General features: G+C 39.5%; 1 protein-coding gene across 2 annotated transcripts in view; it reads left to right on the top strand.

The window, feature by feature from the left end:
- The first annotated feature begins 1,702 nt into the window (after positions 1-1,702).
- LOC130222747 (NACHT, LRR and PYD domains-containing protein 3) overlaps positions 1,703-13,455 on the top strand; it is a 16,132-nt gene continuing 4,379 nt past the window's right edge. The window contains exons 1-6 of one of the 2 annotated variants that reach the window (XM_056455280.1): positions 1,703-1,852; positions 6,416-6,468; positions 8,131-8,213; positions 8,875-8,970; positions 9,079-9,174; positions 10,447-12,249. In XM_056455280.1, the coding sequence (XP_056311255.1) occupies positions 8,167-8,213; positions 8,875-8,970; positions 9,079-9,174; positions 10,447-12,249 (2,042 nt within the window). In that variant the 5' untranslated portion in view covers positions 1,703-1,852; positions 6,416-6,468; positions 8,131-8,166. The remainder of the gene's footprint in view (positions 1,853-6,415; positions 6,469-8,130; positions 8,214-8,874; positions 8,971-9,078; positions 9,175-10,446; positions 12,250-13,455) is intronic. The other variant, XM_056455281.1, reaches the window with a different exon arrangement.

Raw genomic sequence — 13,455 nt, 5'->3', positions numbered from 1 at the left:
GCACCGCACACGTGCATTGGTCGAAATGGGAAAATTGTAATTGTATTTCCAATAGGAAACTGATTTCTAGTGACGGTTGTCATTTTTAATCTGTAAAATATTATTGAAGGGAGACAGCTTGAGCTTGAGAGCCACATATTTTTGGTCGAAGAGCCACATGTGGCTCGTGAGCTTCCCTACCACTGTTCTATATATTAGTTTGCCTCAAAAAATAAATTAAATAACTATAGTTCTCTGTTTGGCTAAGTACTTGATTTGTTTCCGATGTTTCCTTCTGCATTTTCCCTTTCATTATTATATTTCTGACAATGACCTAATATATGATCTACCAACTCTTCTACTTGACGATAATCACATAACCCAGCTTCCCAATGATATGTAATGTTTTATTTAATCTAGTGTGCCCTAGTCTTAGATATTACATTATCCTCCAACGTACTTCTCCTTCTCCTCGTCATCCTTCCTACTTAATTCTGAATGTTAAAAAGATGTCTTCCAGTATTTGCATTGTTCCATTTATTTATCTTTAATTGTTGCTTCTCTTCTTTACTGAATGGTATCTCCATAACATGTTCCTGCCTTATTGCATCCTTTGCCAGTGAATCAGCCATTTCATTTCCTTTGATTCCTTTATCATCATATAAACAAACCAAAATTAAAGTCACATTTAAATTACTAAAAGATCATGTTTAGAATTTATATTTTCACAATCATAGAAATGTTTGGTCATGGATGTATAACTTAATTGTCCAGGACGCTCTTGTAAAAGAGATTTTTAATCTCAATGTCTTTCCTGGTGAAGGTTATAAATGAAGAAAACGTAAATAATACATCTGAAATTATCTTTTCTATGATTGCTTAGGTCCAGGCAGAAATCAAGCAGGATAGTTATCTTATTCAGCTTAGCTAATGCGCTTGACCAAACAAAAGAACATTGTTAAGTCCTTTGCCAATTTCCTTGCCCAGACAAACTGAAGTCAAATATCTTAAATGAACGATCAGTTGTTCAAAAGTCAGATCTGTGATTATTTTTGGTTCTTTTCATAATGAACAAGCACACACACACACACACACACACACACACACACACACACACACACACACACACACACACACGTTTGTTTTTGTAAAAAGTGGGTACATTACATAGGTTTCCATTCATTTTATGCAGCACAAACCGTATATTGTATTGCCCTCACCCCACCCTACTCCTAAACCCAACCATCACAGGAGACAGTGTGCAGCTTTACTCTCTGATTAAACTCATCCTGTGGGATTTATAAGCATATTTCACCTCGTTTTTGTAATACCCGTGTCATACCTATGTCAATATACAGATTTGTGTCCTGATATGTCACAAAACACGTACACAGACACACACGCACGCACACACACACACACACACACACACACAATGCTAAAAGTAATATCTGCAGTCTAATCTGCTCCTGACTGACTCGCTAAAAACATACCGAATGTGTTTGTCCCATAGTATTAGTTTATATCGTTAATATTACACATATGTAGTTTATTAATTAGTAGTATTATGTTAATATAATGATCTATTATCAGTTATATTACTGTAAGACGTACTATTGTTTTAATTATCGGCATCATTTCCTCGTATGATCCTATTTCGCGTAACCGGCGCGTTTTTAGCATTTACCTGAAGTCAAACCGGTCAAACCAGACCTGTGTTGTTCTGAAGCGAAAGCATCACCGGCTGTTTTTGGCGCTTTTAATGTAAACCCGAATCGTTTTAACGCTGTAATAGTCTTCCCTTCGGCTATTTTCTCCTGACGGAACATAATGAAGAATCAGTGCTTAGATCTGTCAACAGATAGCCAGACAGGTGAGTGTTATAATCGTTTAAGAGTAACCGTTTGTCATTTGATTTGTAGCTTCCTGCTTACGTTAAAGATAATATTTTAGCTAATTATAATTATTTTGTATTATTTATATAGAAATTGGCTTCCATGTTACAACAGACACGGACAGGTTTATTGTGTTACAATTATTGTTATGTTCGGTTTGTATTTTGAAAATATTCGGAAAATAAAACAAGTTAGTTTAGCGTTTATTTTTACTTAAGGTTTATTTTATTTTAATTAAGGTTACTTAATGAAAACGAGTTATCCTAACTCAGGAATTAATTATGAATTAATTATATTAAGTAAAACTCTATATTAATTAGTTATATATTTTTTGTGTTAACTCAAATACTAGAAGCAACACCAAACCATTTAAGTAGCTGTATTGTTGTTTGGACTTAATTTTTTGAACTTGATTTGATAACTGAACTTGATGTTTAAGTTAATAATACTCCAAAAGTTTGACAACACAAATCCATACATTTTCAGCCCTTAATTTATCTGGGGTCGCCACAGCGGAATGAACCGCCAACTTATCCAGCATATGTTTTACGCAGCGGATGCCCTTCCGGCTGCAACCCATCACTGGGAAACACCCATGCACTTCCATTCACATGCATACACTACGAACAAGCTTGCCTAATTCACCAATACCGCATGTGTTTGGACTTGTGGGGAAAACTGGAGCACAGGGAGAACATGCAAACTCCCCTACTGAAAAAACTGCTTAAACCAGTCTAGGCTGGTTGGCTGGTTTTAGCTGGTCGACCAGCCTGGTTTTAGAGGAGTTTTGGCCACTTCCAGGCTGGTTTCCAGCCATTTCCAGCCTGGTCTTAGCTGGTCAGGCTGGAAAATGACCAGCTAAAACCAGCTTGACCAGCCTAGCCAGGCTGAGAGCCCAGCCAAAACCAGCTATGTCCAGCTTAAACCAGGCTGGTCAAGCTGGATTTAGCTGGTCATTTTTCAGCCTGACCAGCTAAGACCAGGCTGGAAATGGCCAAAATCCCTCTAAAACCAGCCAACCAGCCTAGGCTTGTTTAAGCTGGATTTTTCAGCAGGGTCCACACAGAATTTTCAACTGACCCAGCCGAGGCTCGAACCAGGAACCTTCTTGCTGTGAGGCAACATCCCTACCCACAACACAAATTATCAACACAAATAATATATGTGTATATAAATCTATATATAGCCGTAGTCGTATAGTTTACAATACTCAAACCAATGCGTTTCAAAACTTAAGTGGTTTGCTGCAATCGACTTCCTCAAAGAGTTTGAGTTAACTTTACTTATCGGGTTTTACAGCGTAGCTAGATTTACCTTTACTTTTTTTTCAGGGGCGTAGCAACCCGGGGGTGTGTGTCCCCTTCACTTTTAGAGACAGACCATTTAGTAACAGGTGATTAATAATTATATGAACGTATGATCTCATACAGCCGTCCCCCCAGTTTTAAAATGTCTGCTACGCCCCTGCTTTTTTCGTAGCTACAGGAATGGGGATGGTTCGTTATTATTATTAGCCTACATTTGCTAGATTTGTTTTTATTTAAGTAGTTTTCGTTAAGTTTCGGCCAATTAATAACACTTACAGTTGAACATTAAAGCAACACAACCTTATATATCCTCATATGTAAAACTGGTGTTGTATTAGAATAATTCACAAACGCTTCCATTTCTGTAAATTATTTCAGTTAAACAACTGAATTTAAATCGTTCTTTAAGCAGAACTGCTACATTCCGTGACAAACCGGGCCACGCATACGGTTTCATTTTCCACTGTCGTGCTGCAACGAAGCTCTTTGAAACATTACCCAAAACGCTTCGGTAGTTGCCTTGGTAAAGCAATGTAAACGGCTCCCTTTGTTCAATTAAACTTAAATAATAGCCGAAACTAGTTTTTTCATGTTCATATAAACGAAAGCAACCGCGTGACTAAACACTATCATATAGGGGTGCTGAATATAGGTACATGTCACAGCACCTTATTTATATAGAGGTCATATGTTGCGCAGCTCTGCCTAAATTTTATTCGGAGGGAAAATGACCAAAATGTAACGTGATGATTGAAAATGATTGGAGGGGGAATACATAATATATTTCAAATCACTGTACATAACAGAGAATTAAACAATGATAATGCAACAATAATAGTGCATTTGTATTATAGTGGCAGAAGTATATTTTTGGACAAGCCTTGTCAAAAGTGAGCGGCCACTTTCACTATAATAAATATAGCACTAAAATTATATCATTTTTAACAATTAATAAATTACACAGCGGTTTTATATCAAAAGTTTACAATGATATAAAATATACTACATGTTGGTGGTAAAATATAACCCTTTAAGTGATGGCTGTTATTTGTTTCAGTATTCAAATAACGAATGCAAGTGAAATAAAAAACCAATATGAAACAACACACACACACATATATATATATATATATATATATATATATATATCATGATATAAAGCATATAAAGCACTATTATATATAGCAAAATGCTGCTCTTTTATCATTGTGTTTTAATTTTAATTATTTTTGTCTTCATAATTAACTAACTGTAGACAAATTCCTGCTTGACGTTTTAGAAAATATTTGCGTAGCTACCCACATAGCAACATATCGCTGGCCCAGCTCTGGCCCACACAGTCAGCTTTTGCTTGGCCCACATGCCGCAGTGAATTACGGTACATGACTGGACCAAGTCTGGCTTCCAGACAAGGGCCAAACATGGACCAAATCTGGGCCAAGTCTTAGCCAAGTTAATAACCCATAACTGAGCCTGAACTGGGCCAGATATGTTGGTGTGTCACGACTGCAATGAAATTGATAAACCCATGAACCATTGCACTTTAGGCGTGCTATGGGCGTGCTTTTCTTCGAAGCGACCTGATTGGTAGAATTTTTTATTTTTATTTGAAAATAATAACAATGTATTTTAATTGTGGGTCAAGACAGGCCAGACTCACATGGCCCATATATCAATTATTAACATCTGGGTCAAATACTACATTTTACATCTGGCCCAAGTATTGTGTGCCGCCTTAAAGACGGTGCCACCTCTACCAAACCAGGCCCATGTTTGGCCCACATGCTGTATGCCAGTGCCGGATGAATGCCTGCTGTTCCAGATTTATGCCAAATCTGGGCCAGAATTCTTTGCTACCTGGGTACCCAGTATATAAAACACAGAAACATAAATTCCCCCCATAAATGCCATACTTATGTATAACTGAATAATATAATGGCCTGAAATGATGAAAATTTATCATTTTATTTTATAAAGCATTTGTCAAAACCTAGTGATATTTTTTGAGTAAAAGCAACACCGACATTTAATTTATTTAATTCATTCGTTCACTTGACTAGTTTATTAGTGCATATATAGACTATAATATCATACAACAGTACCTTGGACAGAGTGCCACTCCGTAAAGCTTTCAAGCAAAGTCCAAAAAATATATAGAAAGAGTTGACTTTCTACCGACGACTTTTGGACGGCGGACATTATAACACGCCGTAACCTTCCTTCAGGTGTTCTCGCCGATATTAAATTTACAAGCCAGGCTTTGAATTAAGAAGTGCAATATTTCCTCGTTGTTAAAAGAGTCTGCAAGTTCGTGTTCCATGGATATAGCGATGCTGTTGTGGAATTTGGACATCGATTATGTTAAGCGAGTTTCGTACTATCAAATACAGCGCGGCGTCCAATAAACTCGCGCTCAGTCTGGCGAATTAAAGGTCTCACGTCAATCAAATTAATCAAACTCTAGCCACGAATAAAACAATAGGCTATTTTATTATTTTTTAAATTTTAAATGATCGGTTAGTAATTATATTATACCTGGTTAATTGAATTCAAGTCAATGAAATGATAACTTTATTAAACTTCGTAAGAATGTGATTAGTTATTCCAGCCTGATCTCACGAGAAAACGTAAGTATTTTACGTTTTGACAGTTTAGTGGGTAATTCGTACGAATTCGTACGAGTTCAGTCGTACGAAATGGTACGATTTTAAAAAGGAGGCGTGGCACCTAACCCCGCCCCTAAACCCAACCGTCATTGGAGGATGAGCAAATCGTACTAAATTGTACGAATTAGATCGTACGAATTCGTACGAATTAGCCACTAAAAAAAAAGTTACGAATTGCCGTGAGATTGTGTTGGTTATTCCCTTCTCTTCCAGAGACTGCTCTATGGTTTTAAAACACTTTTCAAACTGTATCGTTTAGACGTGGATCATTTTTTTTATATTAAATGTAGTGTTCTTAACTTGTTGATGTCTAATGACTAGCGCGCTTTCGCTGAGCCAGCTGTGGTAGCTTGGCAAGGTCAACACACAGAATCTGCCGGCACAGTTCAGCGTGGTTGTCTAACCTGCCGAGAATTCCGGGCCGAGAACGGTTAGTAATCGTGCCGCGTCGTACCAGGCTCAGTAGTGAAACAACCGTAACCGTACCGAAGTGTGCTTAGAACAGTTTGGCACGATAGTGGAAAAGCGGCTAGTGTCTTAATTCTGATTTCACTTTGTTTTATTTCAGTTGAGTCCAGAAGCAAAATGTAATCTGAACTCTGTGTCCATAAGGGCCGACAGGTCAGTAAATCATGCACATTTAAACAATACTACAGTAATTTACTGTAAATACTGTAGTGTTTTTGAACAATACTACTTGAATTAATCTGTTGTGGTAATTCTGTACCTGCTATGGTAACACAACTACAGCAGTGTAAACGAACTCATAACACTGTGCTAAGTGTACATGAAAATCAAGATGAATTCTTGGCTGATTCTGGCTGATTTTACAGTAATGTTTATTAATGTGCAAACAAATAAACTAAACTAAAATATAATACACCACAGCTTACTGTAGTAAAAAGTAAAGTATGCTACATTACAGTATTTGTACAGTATATCTGTTAACTGCAGTTAAATCTACATTATGCTGTTGTATTCATTGACATAGTGTTGAACATACTGTATATATAGCATATTGCACTTTACTATGGCATGGTTCGAAAACGATAGTATTCAATACATTGTTCATGTGGCTTATTACATAATCTGTGTTCACATGATCATCATAAAGTGTCTGCCTGGAATCCGATTCAGTTTTTTATTAAAAACATTTATCAAATAAAATATCTTCATTAACAGCTCCAACAGTTGGATTAGTGTAACGGAGGCCAGCTAGTAAGTGCTGTGCAGGTAAACCTCCAACCCAGGCTCATTCTGAGAACGTAGTCCCGGGGACGTTTCTGGAGACCGCGAAATACGTCCTGGGAGGTACGTATTTTTGAAGTTTTTGTTTTCGTGAGTCCGCGAGAGGCCGCTGTGCGCGCTTTTTCCCGCGCCGTTCTCGCGTAAACCCGCTGGAGGCCGATGTCGAACGACCTTACGCCTGTCTGCCTGGATGACAGAATGATTGACTGTGCGACCGGCCAATCGGCTGACCCACCCTCCTCTGTCCCTAAACCCAACCAACGACGATTCACAAAAGCCGTCCAGAAAAAGAAAAGCCCTCGTCTGATTTTTACCCCGTTTTCAGATTTTGACCACATTCTCACCCTGTGATGAACTTGTTCGCTTCATTTTTTGGATTTTGTTTTTGTTTTCTTACCTGATTTCTGTAACCGCTCTTCCCTAGACTCGAACCCGGTCGTCGTCGTGGTCAGCCCCTCTCTACGCCTTGAGTCCGCTAGAGTACACGAAGAGCTAACCGGACAAACTGGTTGCAGCGGGAAAGCTCTCCACACAGAGGTTAGCGGCCGGCTGGCTGGCCGGCAAGCGCCGAAGGGAACGGCGTCACACCGCCCCGCAGCGTTCGCTTAAAAAAATGAAATGCAGCCGTACGTACCCCCGGCTACGTATTTCGCGGCCTCCAGAAACGTCCCCGGGACTACGTTCTCAGAATGAGCCTGGGTTGTAAACCTCACTCCTCTGACCTCTAAAGGTGCTCTAGTGGCAGACGCTAGGGGCCATGGTCTTTAGCCTCCTTGGTAGAGCAACCGACTCCCATGCGGAAGGTCGCTAGTTCTATACCAGCTCAGAGCGGGTTGGGTGGCGTAGGACTGGCAGGTTTACATTAGCATGTGCTGTAAAATCTCCAACTGGATAGTGCATATTAATGGAATGAATCCATTTCAAAAGTCTTGAATGAGAGATACTTATTAATGGAATGATTCTGTCATTGGTTCAAAGATCTTGAATATAAAGTTGTGTTGATTACATTGACTTGTGTTCATCTTTAATGCACAGATCAGAAGCACCAGAACCCTTAACAGCGACTGGTCAATGAATCCTCTACATAACATTAGTGGGCACTCTGATGCTGAGTCTAGGTAATAACCTAATAACAAAACAATTTAGTTTATATACAGTTGAAGTCCGAATTATTAGCCCCCCCTTTGAATAGTTTTTAAAATATTTCCCAAATGATGTTTAACAGAGCAAGGAAATTTTCACAGTATGTCTGATAATATTTTTTCTTCTGGAGAAAGTCTTATTGGTTTTATTTCGGCTAGAATAAAAGCAGATTTAAATTTTTTTAAAGCCATTTTAAGGTCAAAATTATTAGCCCCTTAGGCTGTATTTTTTTCGATAGTCTACAGAACAAACCATCGTTATACAATAACTTGCCTAATTACCCTAACCTGCCTAGTTAACCTGATTATCCTAGTTAAGCCTTTAAATGTCACTTTAAGCTGTATAGAAGTGTCTTAAAAATATATAGTCAGATATTATTTACTGTCATCATGGCAAAGATAAAATAAATCAGTTATTAGAGATGAGTTATTAAAACTATTATGTTTAGAAATGTGCTGAGGAAATATCTCGGTTAAACAGAAAGTGGGAAAGGGGAATAAACAAGGGGGCTAATAATTCTGACTTCAGCTGTATATAGTTCTCCAAAAGCTTAATATTTATTAATATTATAATTAATATATTCATTCTGTAAGGTTGTGTTGATTTCGTTCATGTGTGTTCATCTTTAATGCACAGACCGGACTCACCAGGACCCAGCTGTGTCTCCATAAAGAGCGACTGGTCCATGAATCCTCCACATAACTTAAGTGGGGACTCTGATGCTAGGTCTAGGTAATCATTGTATATAAGCAATTCAAATGATAAATTCATTTAATTTGCTGCTGTTATACTGTAAAATATATATATTAATTGCATTATGTGTTCATCTTTAATGCACAGACTGGAGCCACCAGCACCCAGCTGTGTCTCCACGAAGAGTGACTGGTCAACAACTACTCCACTTAAGTTTAGTGAATGCACTGAACTTGGGTTTAGGTAAACACTACAATTATCTACTTTTGGTTTATCCTCATGTATATGCGAAATCCTGACACTTGTGCCTGTTTTGAATCTGAATTGTTGGGAAACTGTTGCGCAAGGGTCAATCTTGATTCTGAAGGGCCGGTGTTCCTGCAGAGTTTATCTCCAACTTGCTTCGACACATCTGCCTGGAAGTATCAAGTATACCTAGTAAGACATTATTGAGCTTGTTCAGGTGTGTTTGATTAGGGTTGGAGCTAAACTCTGGAGGACACCAGCCCTCAAGGAATAAGGTGGATCGGATGTCAGGGATGACATGTATTCATTTTATTTGTCTGTGTCATGCTTTTGAATCTTGGCACTCCTGTATAGCACAGTTTCAGTTTGATGCAGAGATTCAGACATCCATGACTCCCTGCTGAAAAATCCATCTTAAACCAGCCTGGAAATGGCCAAAACCCCTCTAAAACCAGCCAACCAGCCTAGGCTGGTTTAAGGGCTCATATCGTGTCTCAATACAAGTTCAAGTTTGTGTAGCATACTTTCATGTTTGGTTTGGTTTGTATGCAGTTTGAGTGGCCTTGTTTTCTTGTTCTGTTTGGCGTGAGCACATGGCTTTGTTTTGTTTTTATGCCATGTGCACTCCGATCTATTGTCTAGCCCAGGGATGCCCAAACTTGGTCTCGGAGGGCCGGTGTCTTGCAGAGTTTAGCTCTAGACACCTGCCAGGATGTTTTTAGTATACCTAATAAGAGCTTGATCAAATGATTCAGGTGTGCCTAATTGGGGTTTAGGCTAAACTCTGCAAGACACCAGCCCTCTGGGACTAAGCTTTGGCACCACTGGTCTAGCCCCTCCAATTTTGTTACTCCATTTGTCATAGTGTCATTTGTCATATCGTTCTTGTGTTTGCTGTCCTTTGCCAGTTAATCTTCGATTTTTTCTTCTGTTCTTGTGCCTACCTGTTCCTCTAGTTCCTGCTCTGCCTTGTCAGCCCAGTCAAGTTTTATTTATCATTTAACGTCTTTCCCCAACGTGTCGTTTTTGTTGCCTCTTTGTTTTTGATTTATTAATAAATAAAACCAATTTGAGTCCTCGCAACTTCCTTTTACCCAACTCTTACAGTATTATGATCCTGGGAGCTGTGCTCAATGTCGTGTTTCCTTTTGTTTTGGTTGAACACATGGTAATCCCTTTAAACATTTTGGCCGTCATCAGATTTTCAACATGATGTATGAAATATGAATATGCAACATATGCTAATATTTTGTCATTTGAATCTTACAGCCATGGCCCTCAACATGCTGAAGCCATGAAGACATATAGATCAAACTTGAGGAAGAAGTCTCAGTGTCTGTATGAGGGAACAGCGAAGCAAGGATACCCAACACTCCTGAATGAGATCTACACAGAGCTCTACATCACAGAGGGGGAAAGTGGAGAGATCAATAATGAGCATGAGGTGAGACAGATTGAGACACAATCCAGGAGATCAAGAATAGAGGACACACAGATTAAATGCAATGATGTCTTTAGACGTTTACCTTGTCAAGACAAGGTCATCAGAACTGTGCTGACGAAGGGAGTCGCCGGCATTGGAAAAACAGTCTCTGTGCAGAAGTTCATCCTGGACTGGGCTGAAGGGAAGGAGAATCAGGACGTCCAGCTAATATTTCCCCTTCCTTTCAGAGAGCTCAATTTGATGAAAGACAAGAAACAATGCCTTTTAGGCCTGCTTCATGCCTTTTTCCCTGAATCTAAAGAAATGGAATTATCCAGTGATGAAAATAAAGTGTTGTTCATCTTTGACGGTCTGGATGAGTGCCGTCTGTCTCTGAACTTCCAGGAAAATGTAAAGTTGTGTGATGTAAGTGAATTCACCTCAGTGGATATGCTGTTGACCAACCTGATCGTGGGGAATCTGCTTCCCTCCGCTCTCATCTGGATCACCTCCAGACCAGCAGCAGCAGATCTCATTCCTTCTGAGTTTGTCCACCGACTGACCGAGGTACGAGGCTTCAATGACCACCAGAAGGAGGAATATCTCAGGAAGAGGATCAGTGATCAGAGTTTAGCCCACAAAATAATCTCACATCTTAAATCATCAAGAAGCCTCTACATCATGTGCCACATCCCGGTGTTCTGCTGGATCTCAGCCACTGTTCTGGAAAAGATGATGAGGAAGTCACGGAAAAGAAAAATTCCCAAAACTCTCACTCAAATGTACACACACTTCCTGATCATTCAGACCAACATTAAACATGAGAAGGATTACATGAAGAATGTGAAGGATGAAGACTTGATCCTCAAACTGGGGAAACTGGCTTTCCAGCAGCTTATAAAAGGCAACCTGATCTTCTATGAGGAAGACCTTAAAGAGTGTGGTATTGACGTGACAGAAGCATCTGTTTACTCAGGATTGTGCACTCAGATCTTCAGGGAAGAGCTGGGATTTTACCAGGGGAAGGTCTTCAGCTTTGTTCATCTGAGCATTCAGGAGCATTTAGCCGCTCTTTATGTACTGCTTTCATTATTGCTGAACAAGAAAGATGTTCTCCATGAAGACCTAAGATCAACACATAAGCATGAGTTTGCTTGTCAAACAATCTCTGACCTCCACCAAAGAGCTGTAGATGAGGCTTTACAGAGTGAGAATGGACATCTGGACCTTTTCCTTCGATTCCTTCTGGGTCTCTCACGGGAGTCAAATCAGACGCTCCTTAAAGGTTTTCTGACACATGTTGGAAAAATATCTTACAGCAAAGGGAAAACGATTGAGTACATCAAATCAAAAATAAACCAGAATCCTTCACCAGAGAGATCCATCAATCTCTTCCACTGTTTAAATGAACTGGGTGATCAATCTTTTGTGAATGATATCCAGGATTATGTTAGAAGTGGACGTTTTCCAAGCACCAGATTGTCCTCGTCACAGTGGTCAGCTGTTGTCTTTGTTTTGTTGACGTCGGAGCAGTTGGACAAATTTGATTTAAGCAAATACATAAGCAGCAAGAGCAAACCAAACCTCATGGGATCTGATGAAGTACTTCGGAATCTATTGCCAGTACTTGAGGCCTCTAGATCAGCTCAGTAAGTAGACCTGACGACAGTCTTCAGATGTGTGTTTTGCAATGCAGTGCTTTACTCTTCTTTGTTGACAAGTGCCATTTCTAGGCATAGGCAAACTAGGCAGTTGTCTCCAACCCATTCCCTAAGAGTAATGTTATTATTTTTCTGGTGATTCTGCTGCTCAATACTTTAAATTGGTGGGTGGGACTCTTTCAAGAGCAGGGGTGCTCAAACCTGGTCCTGGAGGGCCAGTGCCCTGCAGAGTTAAACTCCAACTCCAATAAGACACACCTGAACTAGGTAATCAAGCTCTTATGCTGCGGTCACACTAGAGTTTGAGTCTGCGAAATTCTGTCATACGGCGCTGTGCAAAGGGGAAGGATTAAACAAGATGATTAGACATTAAAAAGCGAGGGATTGGTCCATATTTTAAATTTGGACCAATCAGAATACAGAGGGGTCATGATTTGATCTTCGATTGGTCTAACGCAACCACGTGATGCAATTTCGCAGGTCTGAGTTCACCAAGCTTGAACTTTTCAATGCAGCAAACTGCGAAACTTGTCGCACGAGCTTGCGTTTCCGGTCTACCGCAGTCGCACGCGCAAGAATGGAAGTCTATGGGGCGAAAAGTGCAGCGTGACCATGGCTTCACTAGGTATAGTAAATTCCTGGTACGTTTGTTGAAGGAAGTTGGAGCTAAGCTCTCCAGGACACTAGCCCTCTAAGACAGAGTTTGGGCACCCCTGCTCAAGAGCAACTTTTGAAAAGGCCAGAAAGAATTTAACTAAAATTCTGTTTGTAAATAAGAGATCTGTCCAGTTCAGTTCAGAGCAGGGCTTCAACTAGTCATTCCAGTATAAAAGACAGGTGCTCCAATGAGGACCCTAAAGACTGTGACAGTAGTCGAATCTGTTGTAGACATTACTACCCATCAAGCAGGTAATGATGTTACTGCTAGCATAAAGGAATGAATTGAAAAATACATCATCTCAATTAAAGAGAAAACAATGACTTCATCTGATGTTTAGTCATCCCAAAACTTTTGGGAAGGGGAGGCTCAAAATGGTTCTAAACATTTTAATCACATTTTTGCCCAGTTTGCATTTATGTTGGCTCAGTGTCAATGGTAGTATTAGTTTGGCCTGACATCTTTCCATAGATATTTGGATGTCTTTTTCTTTCCCCAATAATATTTAACTTGAAGGTAAGATGCTAATTAAATAT

This window comes from Danio aesculapii, chromosome 4 (genome assembly GCF_903798145.1).
Source record: "Danio aesculapii chromosome 4, fDanAes4.1, whole genome shotgun sequence".
In the NCBI taxonomy this organism is placed as follows: domain Eukaryota; kingdom Metazoa; phylum Chordata; class Actinopteri; order Cypriniformes; family Danionidae; genus Danio; species Danio aesculapii.
Note: the sequence above shows the minus strand (reverse complement) of the source record. Positions and strands in the feature narration are given on the sequence as shown.